Source organism: Cimex lectularius, unplaced genomic scaffold (genome assembly GCF_000648675.2).
Source record: "Cimex lectularius strain Harlan isolate CLEC.00 unplaced genomic scaffold, Clec_2.1 scaffold36, whole genome shotgun sequence".
Taxonomy (NCBI): domain Eukaryota; kingdom Metazoa; phylum Arthropoda; class Insecta; order Hemiptera; family Cimicidae; genus Cimex; species Cimex lectularius.
This window is the reverse complement of record NW_019392648.1, coordinates 2022426-2048968: the sequence shown is the minus strand read 5'-3', so window position 1 is coordinate 2048968 and position 26543 is coordinate 2022426. Positions and strand designations below refer to the sequence as shown.

Below are 26543 nucleotides of genomic sequence, written 5' to 3'. Positions count from 1 at the left end.
CAAAATTTCAAGGGTAAGGTCAAGTGTAATTGAACCCCATATTGAACCTTCAATCCACAAAGAAACCGTAAATATCTTGTTAACGAGGCCTTCTGCTGAAATTTAAAACAAGTTAAACCTTATTATTTTAAAAATACTTTATAATTTTTTACTGTAACAAATATGATATATTAATAAATTAAATATAGTTTCAAAATTCACATACCATACTTTTTTTTTAAATAAAAAGCTCAAATTGTCTGATAATTAATTTATAAAGTAATTCCTGTCTTACAGGAGAACTTAACATCCAACTACATGTTGGGCATTGCGAACAAAGCTGTCATCAAACCACTTTATAATATATTTTTCATACTATAATCAATTAAAAAGCCATGGGCTCTGCCAGGATTCAAACTCAGAACCGCACATGTGGCAAATACGAGTCAGATACCACGTTTCCCAACTGATTTATATAAGCTAAACTCTATACACATCCAGGCCCCATTTCCTTTTAACCATGGTTTTAATCACTTTTAGTGCCAAAGAGTTGCCTTGGTTAGTTCCTGATGTTGAGAGCTGCCTCATCCATCTTTTGTTGGATCCAGATAACCACCACCATTTTGCCAAGTCGCTCCAGTTCATATCTCTCTAACAAGAGACGGTCCACCATGGACAGCAGTAACTGGGCTCAGGGTGTCAGTGCAGACAAGATTGGCCACTAGGTTGGTACACTAAAGTTGAATTCTCTATATTTGCAGGCTGTCCAATTAAAATCTAAGTACATGGGTTAAAGAACATAGGCATTCGGTATAACTGTATTTTTGTTGATATCATCATAATTTATTATACATTTAATAGGAAAGAGTAAAAAATGACATAAATAGCGTAAGAAATTATTTAATTTGAACAAAAGTAAGCCACTTCTCAAAAGAAAGCCTCCAATAATAATAATAGTGATAATAATAGTGAAAATGTACAATTTTTTAAGTATTTATGCTAATAAAATAATAAATGAATTCAATTAAACATTGAAATTAACGAATTAACCATTCTTTTAACTTTTTACTTGTTTTGCACATTATTTATTATTTCTTGATAGGTATTCTTATAATATTGCAATAGAAATTTCTGAGATTTGGTAACGATATAGGAAAATGAGTATTATTTTTTCTTCTTCTTACTCAATAAAAATGATGTAGTGAATATGATTTACAATTTATGAAGAAAAAAAAGAACGTTTTAAAAAATAAAATATAATACAACTGAAAAACTTTTTTTTTTACAATTTTTTTTTCTCTTTTAAACAGACAGTACCTATAGATCTATGTTTTAACTATTCTTTTTAATTCTATTTAAGCCTTAACTAGAAAACACATCACTCAAATACTGTCTCAATGCACCTAGAACACAATACTTCTACCTAAGTATTAATTAACACTGAAATCATCTTTCATATTATTATTATAAAAGCAAAACAAATGAAGTGATAACGGGAATTAAAAAAACAAATAAAATAAAACATTAACCAGTACATTTAAAAAAAGGATATTATTAAAATTATAAAAAAAATCAAATTTGTTATGTGTACTGATCAACAAGTTTTAAGAATAAGTAAAAATGTATAATTCAACCAAAATTGTCAACTTTATCTCTTCAGATTTCTAACTGGACTATTTTACTTTAAAAAACAGAAAAATAACGAAAGAAAAATTTACACTGATCACAACAGCAATATTTTTATTAGTATTTTAAAACAATGTATTTCACCTAAATGCCTATTTAACCGGCGATGTCTATGTAAGCTCACAATTATATAAATAGTTATTCTTTATATAAAAAAAAAGAACGATACAGGTGTGGGTTTTGAAAACATCAAAAAAGAAAACATTTCCTCTCGGGTAATCTATTAGCTACAACAAAGCCAAGTGAGAGAAAACCCCTATAAACAATTGTCCAATAAACTCCTTTGGCTTTTAAGTACTATCAGGCTACCGACTAAAAACTTCAAATATTTTTTTCTTCATCATCAATTATTCAAGAATAAAAATAAATAAAGAATAAAACTCTGTATAGGGAATTTTCCCACTCACTCATAAGCATCACTCGACTTAATTCCACACCATTTGCTCCTTTTATGATAATAAAAAAATAAAAGTAAAATAAAAATGTGAAATGTATTCTTTTTGACACAAAACTTACATACACATCAACAGCTAGAGAAATATTCATAGAAAGAGTAATACTAGTGTTAACAAATACGCCTAATTCAAGCTAATATATATTATTTTTTAATTGATTTTTCTTTTTTAAACTACAGACATCTATAAGTGAGACTAATGAGGCCAAGGAGATCGCTATGTTGTAAGTGCATTCAAAGACCTTAATACTTTTTTCTGACATGAAGTCAAAATAGGAGGCCCACTTATAACAAAATGTGGTTAATTACAACATTTATCCAAATTATACAATATAACAAGAACAACCAGTACGAATTCGCTAAAAGTGGACCTTGAGATTTTGTTAAATATAATTTTTGTTTTATCAGTCCCCATTGCTTATATTAAATTTTACTATTAACAGAAAAAAAATTATTTTTCAGGTAAAGGATAAAATTCACAGTGCTATTACCATTTTACAACAATTTCTATGATAATAGTTTTAATCTGAAAAGACATTGATATACTATATAAAATGTAAAACAATTATCTATTGTTTCATATTCAAGATATATGTTTTTATTGTTTAATTAATAGAAAAAACTACTTTCCATTAATGTATGGTGTATCGTCTTTGACCATAGCATTTCCTAAATTGATGTACAAACTGAAACAAACAAAAATCATTGTCATTCATCGAGAACAATTTCAAAATTGGCATTCTGAATAGTACAAATTCAATTCAAAGTCAAGTAATTTAATTCCACTCTCATACAGTAGGGCTTAATGTCCAACTATCTGTTGGATGTCGTGGACGAGGGGTCAAACCATTCTACAATACTTTTGACATTATTCACAAATGAAATCCAAGGCGCCAGGACTAGCTTGGCAAATATATTCAGACACCCTAACCATTCGACAACCGCAATCCTCGATAATTCAATTAAAGTAAAAGTAAAATTTTAAACTTTAGTAAATTCCAACGATAATCAATTGTTTAACAAACTTTTTATACTGTACCCTTTGACTACAATTTGCAATTTACAGATAATTCAATTAATTACAGATTATTTGTGTATCATTCTATCAGGGAAAATATCAGACATGACAATTGAAAAAAATTTGTAAATATAATGAAAAAAATAAAACAGATGAATATAAGAATACAGTAGACTCTCGATCAACCGAGGTGGTCGGGACCAGACCTACCTCGGATAATTAAAAATCTCAAATAATCTGGGGGAAAAACGCATTATGCACAAAAATCTGTTTATTTTGGAGATATTGTTAAAAAAATGTTTTTTTTTTTTTTTTAATAATTATCCAACGATGTCTATTTAGCATTCTTCACGCGCAATTCCCGTCATTTTTTAATTGCCATGACATCTGTGAGAGTAGCAGTCAGTTGTTGTTTGATGAATTTATGTTATTGCCTATTGTCGCTATTTTAAGGATTATTTAATATACAGTAGCTCTAGATCCAATCAGGTGAGAGATTTGAGTGGCAAAGTGTCATAAAATAGATCTGGCAACACATTTGGGAAAACTATTACCTCCCAAAAATGTACAAGGTCGCTGAATACCCAACAGAGAATCTAAGATATCCAGTACTGGATATCGTAACCATGCCATTAGAGCTTATAAAAAAAAATAGTACTTATTCCTGTGACTGGGATTTCGATGGCTTTATTAGTTTAGTTTACATACATATTTTACAATATACACGCACTTTTAATTTTTTTTTTTTTTTTTTAAATCTCGGAATACTAGGTGTTATCCGAGGTTTTTAGCATTAGTTAATCCAAAAACATCGATTGAAAATTTTAACTCAGTTAACCCGAAAGTGCATAACTGGATCCCGGTTAATCGAGAGTCTACTGTATTCTTATATTCATCTGTTTTATTTTTTTCATTATATTTACAAATTTTTTTCAATTGTCATGTCTGATATTTTCCCTGATAGAATGATACACAAATAATGGCTACGGAAGAAGGCAAAATGCTAAAATTTGTCTGATATACCAACCCAACGAAGATAAACAGGTCTCAATTATAAATTACAGACTTTGATCATTTTGTTTTAACTTAAAAATAAAATAAAAAAATAAAAGTAAGCAGCTTTTTTTNGTCAGAAAAAGTCCAGAGGCGACGGTGGGGATCGAACCCACGACCGCGGGATCTAATAGCCGAGAGTCTGACGCCTTAACCACTCGGCTACCGCGGCCCCCATAAGCAGCACTACAATAAGAATCGCAAACATTTAAATATGCAGTCAGAGTCAAAGGCTAAGTGTGCACAATTTTTCAATGCATTTTTAAATCAACAGAAAATACTGTACAAAGACGAAGTCGAAGATACATCAATTTTAAAAACATCGCAAGAGTGAATTTTTTGGCAGCACAACCATCACCTGCAAATCGCTTTCCCGATAAAACAAGCAAGTTTCAGTTTGAATGAGCACTCGAGTGATTTTTAGTTGCTTCTAAGCTCACATTTTACAACAATAGCTTATGCCAAACATTTTAAAAATAATATTAATGAACGCATTTCGTACAAATTGAAGATTTTCGATGGTATTTATATCTTATCAGAAAATTATACCAATTTTATTAAAATTAACATTCCCGTTCAGTAAAACATGCAATATTCAATATTTTTATAATACTCACTTCTCTGGTTGTTTTCCCTGTGGTAAAGTTACTGTTTGTTGTTCTTTCTTAGCGGGAGATATTGAATCAAGGCCCATTTCCGATAGTGACCTCAAAGCATTCAAAGCTGCTTGATCATGAGAAAGTTCTGTCGTCGACCCACTTCCATGGCACACTTGCGGTGGATCCGTATCCAGTGAGACAAGGCTCAAGTATTCACTATGATTTCCCTGTTGGAGAATATACGATGAAATTCAATGTAAAAATGGATGCCTAAACGGCTTTAATCTAACCTTGGGAAAGTCTGAGAACTGGACTTGAAAATTTAAAACTTGCGCTAAATACCGAAGTTGCTCAGTAGGCCTGACAGCGGAGCCTGCTTTCGCTCTTTTATGGCCTGCCAGGGCATCAGCTGTTGGCGAGTTTCCATTGCTTAAATACTCCTTTGCAATCATAGCTGTCGTTTTGATATTTACTGTAAACAAATACAATTTTATAAATTAATTTATCAAATATCATAATTGGTTAATTAAAATTATACAAGTGACGGAGGTATTTGTTTATGTGTAAGCCATTTTATTTATTCATTTTTTTTAAACATTTTTCTAAAAATGCACACAAATTATATGACAAATAAGTGACACCAATCATTTTTTAATTCTTATGGGAAGAAGGTTGTGAGGAAAAATTACAGACAGAATAAAGGGGAAAATGTAAATAATAGTCGGTTGAGAGAGCAATTGTTGTCTCGTTGGAATAAAGTCACGATAGATCAAATGGTAGAGCACCAGGGTATAAAGCCAGGAGTTCGAGTTCTGCTCGTCCACTAATTTTACTTCAAATAATAAAATCTGATGACTAATAAAAATTTAATCATTAACCTTATGCATATACAAGTATTGTGTATGGTGTTCATATGTTTTTTTTTTCAATTTTTCAGAAAAAAAGCCAAACAATCAAATCAAAATTTGTTTTTACATGTTTAATACGAAAAGTAATTGCCTTCATTTTGTATAACATACTGTCAATGCTCTAGAAGCAGAAATGTCCACTTTTTGTAGAAGTCTGATGACTTAGATGAGAAGAAATCTGTATGATTTTCAGAGTGTTTTCGTTCAATAATTTCCTATCGTTTAAATAGTGGTTTAAGGAGGAAGAAGTAAAAATCGGAAGGGGCTAGGTCTGGAGAATACAGAGGAAACTGTTGCCAGCCTAGCTATACTCTAGTGAGTGCAGCTGTGAGAGCTGCCCTCTCTTCACATGGCTAGACTTTTTCCTTCAACGCTGGTCCAAGAAGCTCTAGGGATACCTCCGCCAAAAGGATTTGGTTGCGTGAAAACCAGAACCACTGACACACGTACAATTACTCCGTTATCACTGCAAATTCCATATGCATCAACAGGCTTCGAGATCGAACTCATATAGCAATCAAAGCCTTAAATTAATTTTATCTGCTACCATGTAGTTTATTCTAGACTGACTGTTATGGGGGTTAGAGATGGTTAGGGATTCAGGAATTGAGAATTGGGATCGACTACCCCTTTCTCACAATCTCTTCCAACAGGGCTTTTCTCTCCTAGCGATAATTATGCTAGCAGGTGAAAAGGATCACCTTTATAAAGGTGAAAGTTGAAAAAAAAAAATTGTTAAAAATATTATATCAAAGAAAACTGATTGAAACCTCAGTTATTTTTATATAATATCACACAGTTTACTAACCTTTATTTGGAGTATGTGGATTGCCATTTGCAGCTTTGTTGTCATTCATTAAAAGTAGTCCAGGAACAAGTTGCCGGCCAACGCTCCCACCTTGCGGCGTTGTTTTTTCATCGCTAAACCTAACTTGCTGTAACAAAAAATAAATAAATAAATAAAAATCTTAACAATAATTACAATTAAATATCATCTTACAATCTTTCTAATTCAGTTATATTTACATATTAATAATTACTAATGAAATAAATATACTGATATGTAAACAACATATAAAAGTGATAAAAATGAAAACTATTGAACAGATTTCGATGAAACTTTCACACTTATTTTTTATTAGTGCCGGGTGTGTTTAGAGAATATAAAATGGGCATCAGGATGTACAAAAAAGAGAGATTTCAGGAATTTGTGGCGTCCATTTTCACCACAGCTGTCAGTTGTCCAGTCCGGCCTTTGGTTCAACAACAATTTCACACAACATCAATATGAAACCCTAAGAATAACACCACACTTTATGCACTGAAGATGACCCAAACAAAAGTTGAAACATCAGCAAAAAAATGAAAAAGGTTTTCTTCTAAACTACCTCATTCTCGACCCCTACTCACGACTTCAACAAATTATGAAACAACAGGTCACTAAGAAATACATTTTTCGAAAAATGCTGGTATGGTATATTTTCCAACAAATTATTATAAATTAAAAAAAATTATAAATTATAAAGTAAAATACTATTAAACATGGTTTTACTGAACTCGGTCAGTTTAAATTAAATCTGATACATAGGGTAGTTGTTTGCCAATTGGATTTTATTAACATTCTGACTTTTATAAAACGTAAGGTTGCAAGTTCAGTTCTTTCATGTTCAGTTTTTCAATGTTTTGTAATTAATTGATATGATTTTCCTATATTATGAATTATGTTTCATTTTATATTCTGTCTTTTTGACACTCTGGTTGTAGAAATGCTGTTGGAATTTAATTTTGTTGTTGTTTAAAATACCACGAAAACGACAAAATATCGGTTGTTACAGAAATATTGCCAATGGAATTAAAGATAAAAGACAAAATGAAATGGAAGAAGGTTAAACAGCACAATAAAATGAACAAAATATATTTCAAATTTCACACTCATGAGCTACTTAATCATCACATCATTCTCACAGAATTAAGATGTTGCCCTACTGTGATCGGAATGAGCAACATTACCATAGTCGATTTGCATCCAAATGATAAATAAATACCTCATACAAATCAATAGATCGTATAGTGAGAGTGTGAATGGTTGTTTTTAAGAACTGATTGCATTGTGGGATGAAATTACCTATAACCTGTTTGCACAGCTCCCAGTTTTCTAAAAATATTCTGGTAGTTTCTTACTTTTCAATATTAATACAGATGATTTTGCTGTTTTATGAAGTGAAGGTTTTGTAAGTGTACCTAATAATATTTAATGTTACATTCTGACTTTTTGACTCTCTGTTGTAGAAATACAATTTGATATTTCAAATACCACCAAAACAACACTGTTCCTAGAATAATATTAATATTTTTCTAAAATTTAAAGACAAGGATGTGCTAATAAACATATACCAGTGATTATTTAGAGATCGTGATTTGCGGTCTGGTGTGATGTAGGTTTAAAAAAAACATTTTCTTTATCGTGCCAATGTTTCGATCATTATTGAGATCATCTTCACTAATTGAGGTTTTTCACATCCTACATGTATTTGTATAATTTAAACAATGTTTATAAATCCCAGGCCCTGAAGATGACCTCAATAAATATTGAAACGTTGGCACGATAAAGAAAATGTTTTTCTAAAACTGTCATACCAGACCGCAAATCACGATCTCTAAATAATCATTGACTAGCAGTCACTAAACACCACACACTTTTTTATTATTATTATTACACCACACACTTTTTTATTATTATTATTAATCTTTTCACCTTACCAATCCATGAACCACGGTTTTTTCAAATGCTTCATCAATTTCTTAATGTTTGAAAAAGTAGTTAAAAAAAAGTAATTACACCACTAAAAAGGATATTATGTAGAGTATGTTTTCTAAAATTTGTTGGTCTCTAAGTTAGGAAATAGTAGTTTAGAATCACCACAGTAAGTTTTTCAACTTTGGAAAAAAATTAAGTTCTCGCTAGTAAAACACTTATTTCACGAATATTATTTGCAAGTTTAGTATTGATCACATTGGAAATTTAACGTAGTTTTCAATGGTATCAATGGATTTCTCCAAACTTTTTAGTTTTCGAGTTATCATTGTTTATTTGAAGAAAGGTCGTGAAATCTTAAAAAATAGAAAAAGTGGAATAACTCCGAAACTGCTGAAATTTAAAAAAAATTTTTTTTTTCTAAGTTGAAATTCAACTTACTATGGTGATTCTAAACTACTATTTCAAAACTTAGAGACCAACAAATTTCAGAAAACGTACTCCACATAATATCCTTTTTAGTGGTGCAATTGCTTCTTTAATTACTTGTTTCAAACATGAAGAAATTGATGAAGGAAAGGAAAAAACCATGGTTAAAGGATTGGTAAGGTAAATCAATAACTGCTTAATTATAATATGTAAACAATTGGTAAAAAGATTAATAATAAAAAATAAATAACTTAAGAGTTGAGAGTTTTAATTAAAGAATTTTGAAGTTATCATTGTTTATTTGAAGCAAGATCGTGAAATAACTCTGAAACTGTTGGGATTAGGACCATAGTTAATTAACACATTTTGGTTCATTTGTGAATGTAGAATCTACTGGCAAAGTTTGTAACATGAGTAGCCGAACACCCTGTATATATGCTCTTATCTAGCAATAGCAATATGTTTACACAAAGTAATGTGTTAAATAACACTTTTTATTATCCGGCTGGGCAACGCCAGGTTATAATGCTAATTATGATATAAAAAATAAAAATCCATTAATTGCTTATCAACTATCAATATTATTAATCAATATTTTTTGAATATAAACCAAATTACCTTGTTATGTTGTGGAAGCGGTTGTCCAGTCCTTGTTAATGTTGAACTTGAATATCCTAATTGTTGTAGTAGACCTTCGGCAGCATTTCTCTTAGCCATTTTTTTATTAGGGCCAGAGCCAATAAAGGAATGCTCACCCATTTTTACCTAAGAGAATATTTCTTCTTAAGTCGAAAGTAATATATTAAAAGATAAAATTTAAAACACAATATTACCTCCATAACAAATTCTCTCCTCCTTGGTATACCTCGTTCTTCCATTAGAGTATAAACAGGTTCTTTTTCCCTCTTTGCTTGTTGGATCTGCATTAGCCTAGAGATTGGATTCATATCTTCGACACTTTCTGGTTCATATTTTTGGTTTGTCTGTAAATTAATAATAACGTTGGGAATGTCAACTAAATTATTTGTACGGCAACAATGCAAAAAGTTTTACCTGAACAGTAGCAGTGTTAGTGTCTTTGATGAGGTTCCTCGATTTCTTTTTTGAAGAATTCGACTTCTTTTTTATCCTTCCTAAAGATCCCATAAAGCCTGTAGCAGCTACATTAGTTGTGGGAGGTAAGGTTCTTAACAACTCTAACATCTTTTCAGCTGCTCGTTTTTTCGACACCTGTTATACATTAAATTGTTAAAGCCAAAAATATAAATTGTATAATTTTCAAGTTTTTTATTTTTAACCTTCTTTCCATTTCCTTCTCCTATACTTTCGAAGTTTTCTCCGACCGAACACCTTGTGACAAACGTCCTCATATGAGGCTGACCCTTTTCGCCGATTACTTCAAACAGTACATTTAAATTTCTTTTAAGTGCAATTTCGTGCACCAAGGAAATAGGCGACTTGATTTCCGTTGTAGTTTCGGAATCGGTAAATCCTTCGCCACCTATAAATTTCAACAAAACAATTGAAAATATAAAAAAAATAATAAAATGCGAAGTCCAATGTCATACCACAAGTAGCATTTCGTGTTGCATATTCGTCAATTGGTAGGCTTAAAAGAATTTGAAGTGCTTTAGAGGCTGCATCGTGCCTTGCTGCCTGAGATGTGACTCCCTCACCCGTAAACGAACGTTCCCCTACTTTAACTACAACTTTATACAATGCAGGTTTTCCTGAATAAAAACGCTGAACAAAAGGAAAAACAGTTAATGATAATAACATTTATAATGTAAGAAATAAGTCGACTGATTTTTTACCGGATCAACTCTTGGAGTATAACCGCCTCGAAAATGGGTTTTGCCCCCCCTTCCATAACCATAATTGTAATGATTATTATAAGCCTATAAATTAAAAGTGCAAAAAATTAGTAAAAGAATTGCAATGATGACTCTCGACTGTTTTTTACCTGAGTATACATGCCACGATGTGAATGGTACGTAACGAAGCCATTATAATGTTCCCCGTACTGTGGAGATTCTACTAATGTATATACAGTTGGCTCACCTCTTTTCATGGCTAATGCATTTAACTCAACAGTTGGAGTTATGTGACCTGATAAAAAATTAAATGTAAGAATGGTCGGTTTGATACGGATTATATTTCATATCCTACCTTTGTTACCTCTTTGGTTTCGACTCGATTTCGGTGGAGGGTGATCGTATTGTGTATTTTTAAGTGCGATACTAGCAGCTGCATGTTGAGCCTTTTTGATACTCGCACCGTCCGCTGTGTATTCTTCGTTTCCAAATTTTAAAGTAACCGTGAACTTCTTTTTATGAGGAGGTCCCTCTTCATTTGTGAGTCGGTACTGATGTTCAATCTGCAAAGAAAGAGAAAAAAAATTGAAAAAATTCAATTGACGTTTATGTTGATGATTTTTAAAAATATAACTATACATTACCTTATTATACCTCGCAAGTTCATTTACAAGGCACATTGGGGTTTTATCCTTTTCTAGATTTGAGGCTTCAGAATTCGACTGCTGGACCTGTTCGCTTTGTCCGTTGGACTCTGAGGTCTCAGTCGCAGTTGACGACACATGACTGTCCTGCATAATGATCGGTGCAGTTGGTGCCATCGCCAAATGCCCTGAACAATAAAGCTTATAAACTAAATATTATCCTTATTTGAATGAGAGAAAAATCTCAAAACACAAACTAGCCTTAAAAATAATCCTACTTTTTTTTTAAAAAAAAAAGGTATAAAAATAAATTGTTTATTTTACTTTGTTATATAAATATGGAATATATCATTGGTCTTCATATCTATTTCCTTTACCCCCTCTTTTTTTTGTCTCAACATTTGATATATACCCCCTAAGTGGTAAATTTTCTAACAAAGACAAGATGGTTGACCTTAACACCCATTAAAAAATATTACATCAATTTTAAATTTATATAAATTTTTTGTTCATGCCTTATCTACATACATACAACCCCCTTCATAATTAAAAAGGATATTTAGTATAACAAAATTTACAAGTGAGAGCCTTTGAAATTTTTTTTTTATCGTCATACTTGGTCTAGAAAGTATTTAAACAAAAAATAACAAAGAAAAATAATAATAAAAAATGTATATCTCCTTCACTTTTACTGCTACAGAGAAAATATACAAACTACTATAGCATGCAAAATAAAATAATAAAATTAAAATTAAAAAATCAGGAGAAAAGGTGATTCTTTCATAAACTTGTATATGAAAACTAGGTCGTACTTAAAAAAAAAAGTATACCTATTGTGTTCTGTTTTTGTTAAATTTTATACAGATAATTAACTTAATTTTGTGGGAGAGTGCTTTGTAACATTTATGACATTTTTTAGTATAAAAACTCTACTAACAGAGTCACAGAAATATCAAATATGTTATTTACAAATTGGTTAATGACTGATATCGTTAATGTTATGCCTACCTGTAGTACACCACTTATCGCCAAATATTCCTTTTAAATCGTGTACATTAACTTCTACGTTGTAATAAGTTGCATTGGTAAAACAAATGCTCAACATCAGTAGGAGTAAATGCTTGCATAAACCTATCCAAAACAAAATAACCAACTAAAACACAAATGAAATAAAAAAAGAAAATAAATACATTTAAAGCAAAACTTTCCCACATTTTAAAAAGAATAATATAACAATTAAACTTATTAATATAATCAATGAAATGAAATTGTGGGTTTTAATGTATTGCACATAGTGAACTTTCAAAAACATTACACTGTCTCTCTATTAGTATGAAAAATATTTATGTTGTTTCATAAAGCAACGGTTGATTGCAAAAGGAACCACCTGATCTTCTGATACTGTGGCTGTAAAAGAATACGCACATATTTGGGTTGAAACATAAAAACAGTGTATAACTAGTACATTTATTTTATGTCTGTGCTTTAATATTAACCAATTAAGCTGTTTAAGTCAAATTCGACATGCAAAGGTTGAATTTTTTAAACGCAAGGAATCGGTAGGCGATCTATTGAGTGAAAATGTTATGATGGTTTTCTTAGAATAACTAAATAAATTTTTAAAAGTGAGTACCTAGTGAAGGTAAATGGCACACAAGTCTAATTATTTTGGTAATAAATTAGCAAGCTGTAACAATTCACACCTTATACAACTAACTATTACTTATCTTAAATTAAACAAATAAGCACACAAATAACAAAATCTAGTAAACACAATTTTCCACCAGTACGCATGCTGTTGGTAAGCATAATTAAACCGGCAAAATGAACAAGCTCGACCAATTATTACTGAAGGTTTACTGAAAATACTGATGACAAAAAAAGGACATAATGCAATGAAAGGGTATGTAATTTATTTATCTGGGAAATAATAACTAATGTGGCATGCAAATCAATACAACTAAAAGTGGGGAGAGTTTCAATCCCAACCCAAGATGTAGTAATTTATATATTTTTTTAATATCCTCATTTTTGGTTCTAAGTCAGTTTTAACAAATTACAACAAAACGCAATTACCACAGTTTTGTTTCATAGAAATGATAGAAATGAAAAATGACACAAAAAAATGAATGAATGAAATGATAAGATAAATGTCCTTTTTAAAAAGGACAGTTTTGTTTCTTCGTTTTGTAAAATTTTGGAAAAATATACCTATTTAAAGTATACAATTTAGATGTCCTAAAAAGTACTTCCTTCTTGTCACAAAATAGACATACATAAACAGTGGAAACATTCGAATAATAAAAGTTAGAAAGATATTACACATCATAAATGAATTTAAGTGTCATGCTAATTACTATTTTCACACAAAGTAGAAACAGCCAAAACAAAATCCCAAGTGAATGCAATTTTTTTTAATTCTTCTTTTTATTTGATATTTATTATTATCTTTCTTTTTGTTTGACAGTGGGCAGCATATTTTGTTTACAAATTTCTTTAATCCGGTCCAGAGTGATAAATGATGAAATCTGGCCATTTCATTGTGTTAAATGCTAGGAGAAAACAAAAAACATTTACTTACACCAATTATTTATAGATTTCAAGGTAATGTGCAATGCAAAATTATCTGAGTTAAATAATGAGTAAGAGTTCCGTAAGAAGTAAAATCAACATATGTCGTCATTTATAAATTTAAAAATCCATCATAAATCAAAATTAAAGCTTTTGTTTAATATGTAAGAAAATAAATTAAACAAATTTCACAAGGAATAAAAAAGTTTTAGTGTAATTTCAAAAAATAAAACAGCATAAATGATCAACTATTTTCCTAGGCCAACAAAAAGGTTTTACTGCAGTTTTCATATGGAAAAATGTTCAAGAAATCTACCGAATTTCAAAGTGAACTGATTTGTACTATAAATAAATCTCAGGTAGTGTGTCAAAAGCCATGATAAAAACATAAAAACTTTAAAAGCCAATATGATCAGGTATATAGACTACCAATAGTGGAGAAAAATGAACTGATGTGGTGAGCATAAAAAGCATGACTAAGGATGTAGAATCAACCCAAATCCAAGTTTATTAAATATGCTTGCACATGAAAGCAACTAGCAGTGTTACACAAAAAGCTGTCTAAGATTTTTTTAAATATTTTTATAGTATCCTTCTTTTTACTCAATAAAGGGCTCCTGTTAATAAATTGCGTTTCACTTGGAATAAATTTCAAAAAATCGACCAACATTCAAAGTGAATTGTTAAAATGTTTGTTAAAATGTTAACGGTGAAATCAGTTGGCATGACGAACATGGATATACGACAGTAAAATTTGGATGTTCCATACCGCACTAAAAATAGTACCAAATGAATTGATGCGGCATACAAATCAATGCAACTAAAAGTATAACAAGAGTTAAATAATAAGTAGAATCACACAAACTGCTGAACAGAACAACTGCCCAAAGAGTAATCCATCGCTTCCAAGATACTGGAGGATACTCAAGAAGTCATGAATCATGATCGATGGCCATCAACATATCGCATATCATATATCAGAGAGATGATAGTTTTACTTTTTCAAATATACTCCATAATCGACATTCTATCGCTGTTGAGATCAAGCAACGACTTCAACAAGTTAGAAATTTCAGTTTACGCACTGAAAGGAGAAAATTTTCAAAAGCTGGATTACATGAAGGCCTGCCATTGGTCCAGAACTTCTGTCAAGGCACAGAACAGCTCAGTTAAGCTTCAAAAGAAATCACATCAATTGGTCAGAGCAGGATTGGACTAAAATCTTTTTTTCGGATGAGTCAAGGTTTTGTTTGCGGTCTTCTGACAGCCGAGAGTGTGTTGTGAGAAGAACAGGAGAGCGATATATCTCTGCAACATTTTCACTCTGGAGAAGCACTGTGGTGGTGTTATGGTTTGGGCAGTCATTTGTATGGAAGACGGCACAAACTTGAGCTCCCTAACAGCTATGTAATGTAGATGCTTAATCATTAGTTGTTACTTATATGCCACTAATTAGCAAAGGTTTTTGTTACATTGCAAAGCCCCACACAGCTAAGATCATTGATGACTACTTGGAACGAGCTTCAAATCAATGTATGAAGAGGCCAGCTTGTAGTCTTGACTTAAAACCCTATCGAACACCTTTGGAACGAGTTGTTAAAGAGGTTAAAAAGTCACCCAGTGATGTCAGAGAATTTGCTGGAATTAAGAATGGTGCTGTTTGAGTAGTAGTATAAAAATATTCCACAAGACTACATTTACAATCTCATAAAATCGATGCATAAATTCGAATGCAAGCAGTGACCAACACAAAAGGAGGAAATATTCCTTATTGAATTGAATATTTTCTTGATTTATCCATTTATGTTCAGTGGTTATAATTGACCTATTTTAATTATTTCAATTAATTATACTTTTATGTAAGGTATTAGTTCGGATGAAAAAGTTAGTGACTTTGATTCATTCGGACACCAACTCCCCACATTTGAAAAATGGCAAAATAGAGGGATAATTCAAACGGTTCTAGGTTGAGATGGGGAGTTAGTGTCCGAATGGACCGAAGACACGATAGCTCAAGTGGTTACAGCAGCCGTGTATTGAGACAAAGGTCGTGTGTTCGAATCCCACTCATGACACTAACTTTTTTCATCTCAACCAAGGCCTTACAAAAAAATAATAATTAATTTTCTTCATTGTTCCCATAGCAACATTTTTGGTAAAATTGTTTTACTCAGTCTAATTTTTTAATATTTACCTATATCTTATATTTTTCTTGAAAAATATCCAGTAAACAAACAAAAAATTAAACAATTGCAAGTATTTTTTTAAATTGTCTTTCACCGCAGTTTAAAAGTAGAGCAACAGAATAAATCAAGAAATGTATTTAATGCATAGCTTATCGAGTCAGTACTAACCACTCAGCCACTGTCATCCCACAACTGAGTTAGTATGTATTTATTTACATGTTACATAGTACATCTTACAAGTAGAAAAACACAATAAATCAAGAACATATATATCAAGTAAACAAAATTTATGTCTGAGCACTTCTTCAGTTAATGTGATAAATGGGGTGGGACAAATTGGCCCCCTGACTATTACAAACTAAAAAATGAAAGATCAAGAGATTTTTAACCTTTTGGAAATAAAGTTCAGTCAACATTGAGAGGAAAAACAGCACAGATGATACAGTTTTTACTGTTAACCAATAACCACGTTGGCAAGGATTTATATACATTTTATGTACCTATTTTTACAGTTGGGGATGTCAATATAGAGAAAATACTAAGGTTCTAAGGTAAAACAAAGGTATGAAAAAGGACTAAATACGACTGTACAAATAATACATATTTATCTATATCTTATATTTTTCTTAAAAAATATCCAGTAAACATAAAAAAAAGTTAGAATTAGAGCAACAGAATAATTCAAGAATGTATTTAACACAGGGCTTATCGAGTCAGAACTAACCAAAAGCCCACCATCGTCCCACAACTGAGTTAGTATCAGTTTATTTACATGTTACAAAGTGGTAGAACATTATACCTTGCTAACAAGTAGAAAAAAAATAAATAAATGAAGAACATATATATCAAGTAATCAAATGAAATTTATGTCTTGAGCATTTCTTCAGTTAATAATGATAAATGGCGTACGAAAAATTGTTCCCCTGACTATTAGAAATAAACAATGAAAGATCAGATTTTTAACCTTTCAGAAATAAAGTTAAGTCAATATTGAGAGGAAAAACAACACAGAAGACAAGTTTTTACTGTTAACCAATAACAGTACATGATGGCAAGGATTTATGTACAATTTATGTACCTATTGCTATGATAGGGGATGTCAATATAGAAAAAATACTATAGTTCTAAGGTACTACATCTTATATCTACATCATCTAAGGTAGAACAAAGGTTTGAAAAAGACCTAAATACGACTGTACAAGTTGTACATATTTATCTATAACTTATATTTTTCTTGAAAAATATACAGTAAACAAAAAAATTTAAAAGTAGAGCAACAGAATAAATCAAGAATCTATTTAATGCATGCCTTATCGAGTCAGAACTAACCGAAAAGCCACCGTCGTCCCACAACTGAGTTAGAATCAGTTTATTTACATGTTACATAGTGGTAGAACATTATACCTTGCTAACAAGAAAAAAAAAATCAAGAACCTATATAAAAGTAAACAAATGAAATTTGTTTTGAGCACTTCTTCAGTTAACGTGATAAATAGCACACAAATTGTCCACCTGACCATTATAAATTAAAAAATGAAAGATCAAAGATTTTTGATTATTATGTTTTGGACCTTTTGGAAGAGTTCAGTCATTTTGAGAGGAAAAACAACACCTGATAGTTTTTACTGCTAACCAATAACCATGCTGGCAAGGATTTATGTACAATTTATGTACCTATTGCTATGATTAGGGATGTCAATATAGATAAAATACTATATTTCTAACGTACAACAAAGGTTTACACAAAGGTTTGAAAAAGGCCGAAATACGGCTGTACAAATTAAAACGTTCAAAATGAACAACGGTACTTTAATACCCGAAAGTTTCCTTCAAAATCCAAACGTTCAAAACGGGTTTAACAAAGGATAAAAGTGAATTTGAACAAATTAAAACGGTAAATCAAAACATCGCGATCCAATTCTTTTTTTCCCCATCAGAGACCAAAAACCCCAAAACTAATAGAGAGCCAATGCAATATCCACACTAAAATAACACGCACAAAGGTTACAAAAAAAGGCATGCAATTAAATAAATGTTTCGAGGTAATAAATGGTATTTTGTATATTGAACTCACCTCCTGAAGGCCTTTGGCCCACAGTGTGGCTTTGCTGATGACTGCTTGTTATCATTAGCTACTTATAACCTACAACATTAACAACTTTGTTTTAATTATTTTTGTCACATTTTGTCATTAACGATCGTGTTGTGTATTGGAAATTGTTTATTTTTAAATTTTAGGTGATTAATCGTGTTGGTTTTTTTTTTAATTATTAGACCTGTATCAATTTTGATGGGGGATTTTTACTGTTGTTGAAATGTGTGCCAGTGTAGATTTTTGGTAATTGGCTTTTTTTTTTCTTTTTTTTTTTTGAAATTTGTGAATTACCTTGTCGCAGCGTGTCCCCGTGCTGCGAGGGTTATCGCGATCTTCGAACGGCTCTCACCTCGTTGGACGAAGGAGCGCGTGAAGGAGGCATCGAGTCGGAGTTTCGCCGTGTTCGAATGTAAATCGGCCGTGAGACGGTGCCGACTCGGTTCTGCCTTCTCGGTTCTCCCACACGCCGGCCGAAAGCCCTTTAACGTAAATTTGCACAAAGAAGTAGTCGAAGGAGGGACAGTTACGGACCGGTTTCCCTCACACTGACAGCTATTAATCATCGAACGCTAACCTCTCTCTCTTTCTATCTTTCCCCGCCGGATAGCTTCTTCCTTTCCACCTACTAAAAAATGTTGATACACGGGTTAGGGGTTGGGGCGATGGGGCGATCGGAGTGAGGAGGGGACGGGACGGGCCGCTTCTTTCTTTTCCCCGGGGGGTGTTTTTCTTTTCCCTCCGAGAGTACGTTAACCGGGCGAAGGGACGTCCTGCCTAAAAATTAACGATCCTCCCCGGTCACCAGTCGCCTATGTATGTAAGTCTTTACACTTAAAACGAGCAAAAGGCATCGTTTCTTTAAAAAAAAAAAAAATCAATTTTCAAAACCGGAACGAATAATAGTAATTGATTCCGAAAATCCGACTTCTGCAATAAGGCCTTATAATCCTACCCCCCTCCACGGATGCTTTAAGTTCAAATCGGCGCGTAAACAATACGTCCACAATCAAGGTTTTTTTTTTTTTTCAAGGGAAAAACCGGTCAGAACGAATTGAATAAACAACAATAAAAATCGTCCATCAAATAATTTACATACTAATAAAGTCAATGTTCTGGCATAATTTGACAAGATTAAACATAATTAATTACCATTATTAACCAATTATTGCAATAAAGTCATGGCAACATTCGATCTGCAAGTGCCTTGTCAACATAACATAACAAATAAATTAATTCTTAACAAAACTAGAACTTCAAGTGTTCAGTAATACTTTTATAAAATAAAACATAATTAACATTATAAATTACATACTTTATAATAACGTCATGGCAACATTTGATCTTCCAGCGTTCCGTCAAACATTGAAGAAATGAACATAATTAATTAACATAAACAAATTAATTTGTAATTAAGCCGAGACGAAAATCGATCTTTAAGTGTTCAGTCATAATTTTATGAAATAAAACTTAATTAATTAACATTGACATTAAATACTTTGTAATAACGTCATGGCAACATTTGATCTTCCAGCGTTCCGTCAAGCATTGGAGAAATGAACACAATTAATTAACATAACAAACAAATTAATTTGTAATTAAGTCGTGACAAAAGTCGGTCTTCAAGTGTTCTATCAAACATTTGCAAATTAAACATAATTACTTTAAAATTAGTAACGAATTACTTTGTAATTAAGTCATGACAACATTTGATCTTCAAGTGTTCTGTCAAACACTGACGAAATGAACACAATTAAAATTTTGAGCGAAATAATTTGCAATTAAGTCATGACAATATTCCATCTTCCAGTGTTAGGTCAAACACTGACGAAATGAACACAATTAATTAAAAGAATGAACAAAATAATTTGTAATTTGTGACAAAAGTCTATCTTCAAACGTTCGGTCAAACTTTGACGAAATAAACATAATTAATTAAAATTATAAGGAAATACTTTGTAATTGTCATGACAACGTTTGATCTTCAAGGGTTCTGTCAAAATTGGCAAACTAAACATAACTAATTTAAAATTATTACTGAAATACTTTGTATTTATGTCATGACATTTGATCTTCAAGTGTTCTGTCAAACATTGCCAAAGTAAACATAATTAATTAAAATTCTTAACGAAATACTTTATAATTAGTCATGACAACATTTGATCTTCAAGTATTCTATCAAACACTGACTAATTAAAAATAATTAACTAAAAATTAAGGCAATACTTTATAATTGTCATGACAACGTTTGATCTTCAAGTGTTCTGTCAAACATTGACGAATTGTACACAATTAATTAACGTAATAAACAAAATCATTTGTAATTAAGTCGTGACAAAAGTTCATCGAATTTTGCGTCGTGTCGTTAAACGTTGACAAAATGATCACTATTTGAATTTGTAGTAAAACTATGGCAACATTCAAGGGTACAGTCAATTTATTGACGTAAAAACATAATTAATTATTCCATATATGTTTAGCGATCATCATTGGTATATTTTAATTATTAATTAATTAATTAATTATACTTTTATCTAAAGTCTTGGTTGAGATGAAAAAAGTTAATTGTCACGTGCGGGATTCGAACCCACGACCTTCGGCTCAATACACCGCTGCTTCAACCACTTAAGCTATCGTGACTTACAAGCTATCGTGGTTGAAGCAGCGGCGTATTGCGCCAAAGATCGTGAGTTCGAATCCCGCTCGTGACAATAACTTTTGCATCTCAACCAAGGCTTTAGATAAAATTATAATTAATTTAAGTAAGTAATTATTGTCAATTTTCTTTTTTGATATAAAACCATGGCAATGTCCGTCACGTGGTCTGTCATACTTAAACACAATTAAATCATCTATCAAATAACTTTTAATAATCGTGGCATTGACATGGCAGTATCTTAACTTAACGAAATAAATTCAATTAACATAACAAACATAATAATTTGTAATAAATTTAAGACAACATTCCATCTTCAAGTGTTCAGTCATAATTTGATTAAATAAACACTATTAATTAACACCATGAATCAAACACTTCGTAATAAATACAAGGCAACATACGAAATTCAAAGGTGCTGTCGTAACTTATCGTTAAAACATAATTATTGTTAATGTTCTTAATTACATAAACTCAATTAATCAACACCACGTACCAAATACTTCGTTCACTCATGACAGCATTCGACCTTGTGCATTCTGACAAAAATTAACTAAAAACATAGTTAATTAATAATGTCTACTTTGTTGTCATGGCAGTATTCGACCTTCATAGGTTTAACACAGACCGACAAAATAAACTTTTTTTTAACCGACTTGTATTTGTTTAACCGTTTACCTATTTTTTTGTTTGACAAATTATTTTCTATTAATTTTCTGACGAAACATGTATTTCTTTATTATATTATATTACTCCTGGGCATGCACATTGCACCGTCCGGCGTCCAGTTTCATCATCATAATAGAAATGTTGAACTCATCTTTTCATTGGAACTTCTTTTCCTACTGAAAATGCGTAGATAGTGGATTGAACTCACCTTGTACCAATTATTAGTAATCCAGGCTGTAAACCTCCTTTAGCTGACAATTGACTAACTTAAATTGACAAAACAAAAATTAACGACAGTTTTCGGTTGAGTTCCAAGAACGAGATTACTCATGCTGATAGCAGAATTGCAGAATTAGCATTTGTGCATTGAGTTTTCTACGCGTTGTGACGTTTTAAAGATGCCCGGGAGAAAAATGCACTCAATCGCCTACGAACTGATTCCTTTATCAAAATGAAATATATTCTTCCTTTATTGTCATTAAATAGTTTGCTGACTTCTATTTTCTTATATTGTAAACTGTAAAATAAAGATTTATTTAAGAAAACCCCTCAAAAATTCATTTGATTATCTCACATTGCGTTATTGATGATGTTCTGTTATGATTATTAGGATCCATTGGACCTATCGAGGTTTAACATTCTAAGAAATAAATCGAGAAATCTTGTCTGTAAATCACAAAAAAAATTGCTTTTCACATATTGCTCGATTATTAGTACAACAATAAAAAAACATGGTCTCAAAAACAAAGACAGTTCTCATTCGTGGCTTCATTCCTTGATGTTAATGAATTAGACGGGTTTTTTGCTTCAATGTCCCTTCCCTCCAAATTAAAACTCCATTTTCTGTTCATCTCACCGAAAACTGTCCTTTACTTTTTCATATATTACTCATGAAATTTTTTGAAAAGCTATACTTTCAATTAAATTTAATGACATTCCGATCTTATTCCCTGTTAAACTCATCTCTTTTTCCCTTCCTGTTACTTTATACATAACGCACATTTTGAACTTTCCTCTCGCCTCATCCTGTTTTCCTTCTAGTTAGTCCTAACAGTTACGACTAGCTACCCTAATGGTAAAACCTAAAGTCCTAAACCCACCATTGCTAGTAGTTACTACTATCCCTATTAGTATTTTTCCACCACTCCTTAAGGCATTCGAGAAGATTTTATTTAAATAAATATCCTTATTTCTCCCCCTTATATTCTCTTTTCAATCTGGCTACTGAAAACTTCATAGTTGTGAGTGTACTATTAATGTTCTACTTAAATTTTGCAATGCATTTAGCTCTGTAAATCATATTTTCCCTATTTATAAACTAACACATATTTTCGGTTTTTCTTCTACTGCTACTAATCTCATCTTCTAACTATCTGGCACAACTCAAGAGTGTTAAAGCTTCAAATTCTATCTCAATTTCAGCGGTACCCCAAGGCTCTACTCTTGGGCCTTTATTGTTTTCCATCTTTCCAAATGATCTTCCATTAGTTCTTAATTTCTTCCAATTTCATCTGTATGCTGATGACACTCAGCTTTACAAAATATTTATTTTTATTTGAACAGCAATGAGTATAATTTTTTATATTAAAAAATCTAGTACCTATTTGGAAATGTAAAACACCAATAGGTCTTACTTGAAAAAATAAAGTTGATACTCAATTGCCTATTACTGACATTAAAAAAAATGTTTATACAACTTATTTTAGATTCTTAAGAAAAATTATTGGGAACTTTATTTTGACAGAAATTATTACAGAATACAGATGATATACAATCCCAAAAATATTCATTTTTGTTTGAACAACAGTGAAAATATGAAATACGCTCCAATTGCCTTGAATTGAAATACCTCCAGAAATACGTAACCAATAAACGTTCTTGGTGTCATTCTTTATATTAAAAATCTAATTTTTAAAAATATAACAAACTTCAGTAGATCTCATTTGAAATAAATAAATAAACCGTATATGTTTAGCAGTCATAATTGAACATATTATTTCAATTATTTTTTTTATCTAAGGCCTTGGTTTTGATGAAAGAGTTATTGTCACAAGTGGGATTCGAACCCATGACCTTTGGCTAAATACACTGCTGCTCTAACCGCTTCTTTCTTCAGTCTTGTGGGAGGTCAAGTCTTGGGGTCTTCAATCCACCAAAGGGAGTGGGTTCGAATCCCTCTCATATCACTAACTTTTTCATCTCAACCAAGATCTTAGATGAAAAGAATAATTAATTGAAATAAATAAATAATACAATTAATTAAGGTTTTTATCTTAACTAAAAATTGTAATATATTAATTGGTCAAGCGGACCATGAAATTAATGAATTTAATAAATAAATAATGTTGACATTCAATTACCTATTACTGTGAAATAAAAAAATGTTTAGACAACTTATTGTAGACCCTTGGGAAATCGCATTGAAATAGACACCTATTTTTTTATCACTCCACCTTCCCTGCCATTCCTAAAGGATATCCAGCAGACCAACCAACTTTTAAATAAATTTTTACTGACACATTTAAGTTCTTTACATCATTACTACTCCCATATAAGGTAATCTGGATTTGGAGAAAGAAAGATACCCTGAATACAAAGTTATTATGTAATGTTGTGATTAATGATTTTTCATAATAACTATATATTTGATAGAATATGATTTCCAAATTATTGTATTTTCTTTTTTCCCCAACAAAGAAGTTTAGTAATTAAATTATTATAAAAAGTACATGATTGAGAGTTCATTGTGAGATACAATTAAAAAAAAAAAAAAAAAAAAAATTAAATATTCAAGGCACAGCTCCTTTTCCAGATTTATTTATTACTTTTGTTTATAACTTAAATTTAAAATAAAACGCAACACTCAGTGACTTCATAATGCATTGATTCGCCTATACAAATGTACACAATTATTATACTTTTAATAATTAAATCACAAACTAGTTTAAAACTAATTTTTCTAAAAGTGTTCTTTATCGATAGTATCCATTCGGGATTTGAAAAGTCAAATAGTCCAGCGCTTTCAATACAGTACCGTTGTATTTTAATTCGTAGGGTTTACCAGCAAAGTGTTGATGTTCTGTATGCTGGGTCTCGTGGCGCAAACCGTTCTTAATGGTGCCGCCGTCCGAAGGCGGCGTTTTCGGTCTGAAAGGCCTGTGCAAGGCAATGTCGACTTTGGTCTCCAAGTCAACCATCTTTCGCCTCAATTCCTTGAGTTCGACACCTTGTTTCTCAACCGTGAACGTAACGTTCTGAAGGGCTTCGGACAGTTCGGTTATTTCTCTCTGCCTCCCCTCTTCCTTTTTTGTCTCCTTCCTCACCTGTCTTGCATACTCGAGGAACAAGACAACAGCGGCTATGCTGAATATTATAGTCTCGCCTAATAGATTCGCGCCCAGTTCTATCGCCATCGCTTCGTTCAGTTGAGGAATGTCGACCGGCTTTCCCATGTTCATAACCCACATTTTCATTTTCACCTCACACCAGTTGTAAACTGAAAAAAATAAATTCGATTGTTTTAAATTAAAAATAATGCTAAATAAATGTTTATGCAATAGCATATATGTACTCCATCTGTGTACTGTAAAGTAAAATGACAAATTTAGAAAAATCCGTTAGAAGAAGTTAAGCCCTTCAAAATTAAACTTCTTACAAGAAACTTAAGAAATCAACTTAAATCTTACATTGGGCGGGAGGCATGCAAATCTGTTTTCTGAAAACAGGATGTTTTTTAGCATAAGAAATAATGTTAGTAGCTATAGGCTTGCTAATGTGCCTAACGAACAAAAATCCAAGTTTGGCTACGGGAAAAGCACCGATCGGCATGATTCAAAAACCCAAAAAACAAACAAAAAACACTAAAATTTAAATAAACCGGCTGGAAAATTGGTAGCCCAATTTTAGAAGGTATCGCTATGAGCTAACTGTTACAATTGTAAACATAAACACCGTAAGAGTATTTCTTTATGAGCTTTTTTTAAATTTTTTAATCATATAATTTTTTTCATAGATAATTCGCACTTACACTGTGCAGGAGGCATGCAGACATGCCGTCTGAAGAAAGGATGAGTCTTGGCCCTTTCCTTAGCATAATTGGCAATCGGTTTACTTAACTGTTTTAACAATAAAGCTGCAAGTTTGGCCACTGGAAATGCAGCCATTTCAGACTGTTTTCTCCTTTTTCTTTCACTTCCACCTAAAATTCCATATTTATTGAAAAGACGGAAGACCTTGGTGGAGTAAAATCCGCAAGGAATGGAGGAAAATTGATAACTCTCATAACCTTTTGATGATAAGGACAAAGGGTGAAACTGCCATGACGCTTCCTACGAGTTACAATTCAAATCATCAGCACCAAAAATCAGTGTGTAATAGAAATTGTCTGATGATTAAGTGTTAAAACAAAAAATTAAAATAAACACAAATAATAAATAAAATGAGGCTGAAAATTTCTTAAAATATTAATCCATTTATGTTTAGAGTTCTAATTTACCAAATTACTTATTTCAATTAATTATTCTTTTTATGTAATGTCTTGGTTGAGATGAAAAAGTTAGTGTCACGAGCGGGATTCGAACTCACAACCTTTGGTTGAACTCACTGCTGCTATAACCACTTGAATTATCGTGACTTCGAACCACTCGGACATCAACTCTTCATCTCAATCTACACCTTTTGAATTTTCCATTTTTTTTTTTTTTGCCATGTTTTCAAATGCAGTCAACTCTTGATAATCCAAAACCTAAGGGACCACAAAAATAATTCGAATTCTCAAGAGGAAAGGATTCCAACTGCCTCTGCGATATCCACTTGCCGGGGACCTCAATGACTCATTCTCACAATAATATTGTGAATTTCTGGTTCATGATGGTGTCTTTCCATGGTTAAAAAGAATACAACCATTCTGTACACTTCCTTTGTCCATTTCCTATTAGAATACTGCTTCATAAATTGGTCCCCACATTACATTACCTATATTAAATTATTACAACAAATTCAGCCAACATTTGTTATGTGGATAGGCTGCA

At 31.6% G+C, this 26543-nt stretch overlaps 2 protein-coding genes across 7 annotated transcripts; both read right to left on the bottom strand.

Annotated features, from left to right (window-relative positions):
* Window positions 1–863: 863 nt before the first annotated feature.
* On the bottom strand, window positions 864–21872 carry LOC106668418 (double-stranded RNA-binding protein Staufen homolog 2). 5 transcript variants are annotated; one of them, XM_014397138.2, is made up of 16 exons: window positions 21722–21872; window positions 18171–18239; window positions 12348–12470; window positions 11340–11527; window positions 11051–11258; window positions 10845–10990; window positions 10696–10779; window positions 10450–10624; window positions 10180–10382; window positions 9935–10111; window positions 9715–9864; window positions 9500–9646; window positions 6506–6632; window positions 5080–5261; window positions 4808–5016; window positions 864–2805 (listed from the first exon to the last, which is right to left on the bottom strand). In XM_014397138.2, exons 2-16 carry the CDS (start codon window positions 18223–18225, stop codon window positions 2742–2744), a joined length of 2238 nt encoding a protein of 745 aa, XP_014252624.1. In that variant the 5' UTR covers window positions 18226–18239; window positions 21722–21872; the 3' UTR covers window positions 864–2741. The 5 variants fall into 5 exon arrangements, with proteins under 5 accessions (XP_014252624.1, XP_014252626.1, XP_014252625.1 ...); XM_014397140.2 differs by having other exon boundaries at window positions 11060–11258; XM_014397139.2 differs by lacking the exon at window positions 21722–21872 and adding an exon at window positions 18483–19066.
* A 2239-nt stretch (window positions 21873–24111) lies between these two features.
* On the bottom strand, window positions 24112–25896 carry LOC106668421 (putative OPA3-like protein CG13603). Of its 2 annotated transcripts, none has more exons than XM_014397154.2 (2): window positions 25200–25398; window positions 24112–25009 (listed from the first exon to the last, which is right to left on the bottom strand). In XM_014397154.2, the coding sequence occupies exons 1-2, from the start codon at window positions 25339–25341 to the stop codon at window positions 24486–24488; spliced, it is 666 nt and encodes a 221-aa protein (XP_014252640.1). In that variant the 5' UTR covers window positions 25342–25398; the 3' UTR covers window positions 24112–24485. The 2 variants fall into 2 exon arrangements, with proteins under 2 accessions (XP_014252640.1, XP_014252641.1); XM_014397155.2 differs by lacking the exon at window positions 25200–25398 and adding an exon at window positions 25541–25896 and having other exon boundaries at window positions 24302–25009.
* Between the last annotated feature and the right edge of the window lie 647 nt (window positions 25897–26543).

Coding starts and splice junctions, on each gene's coding strand:
- LOC106668418 (XM_014397138.2), bottom strand. CDS start 18,225: ATGATAACAAGCAGTCATCAGCAAAGCCACACTGTGGGCCAAAGGCCT. Junction 9,647..9,714: donor GGAGAGAATTTGTTATGGAG/GTAATATTGTGT, acceptor ATATTCTCTTAG/GTAAAAATGGGTGAGCATTC. Junction 5,017..5,079: donor AGTTCTCAGACTTTCCCAAG/GTTAGATTAAAG, acceptor ATTCTCCAACAG/GGAAATCATAGTGAATACTT.
- LOC106668421 (XM_014397154.2), bottom strand. CDS start 25,341: ATGCCGATCGGTGCTTTTCCCGTAGCCAAACTTGGATTTTTGTTCGTT. Junction 25,010..25,199: donor TTGCATGCCTCCCGCCCAAT/GTAAGATTTAAG, acceptor TATTTTTTTCAG/TTTACAACTGGTGTGAGGTG.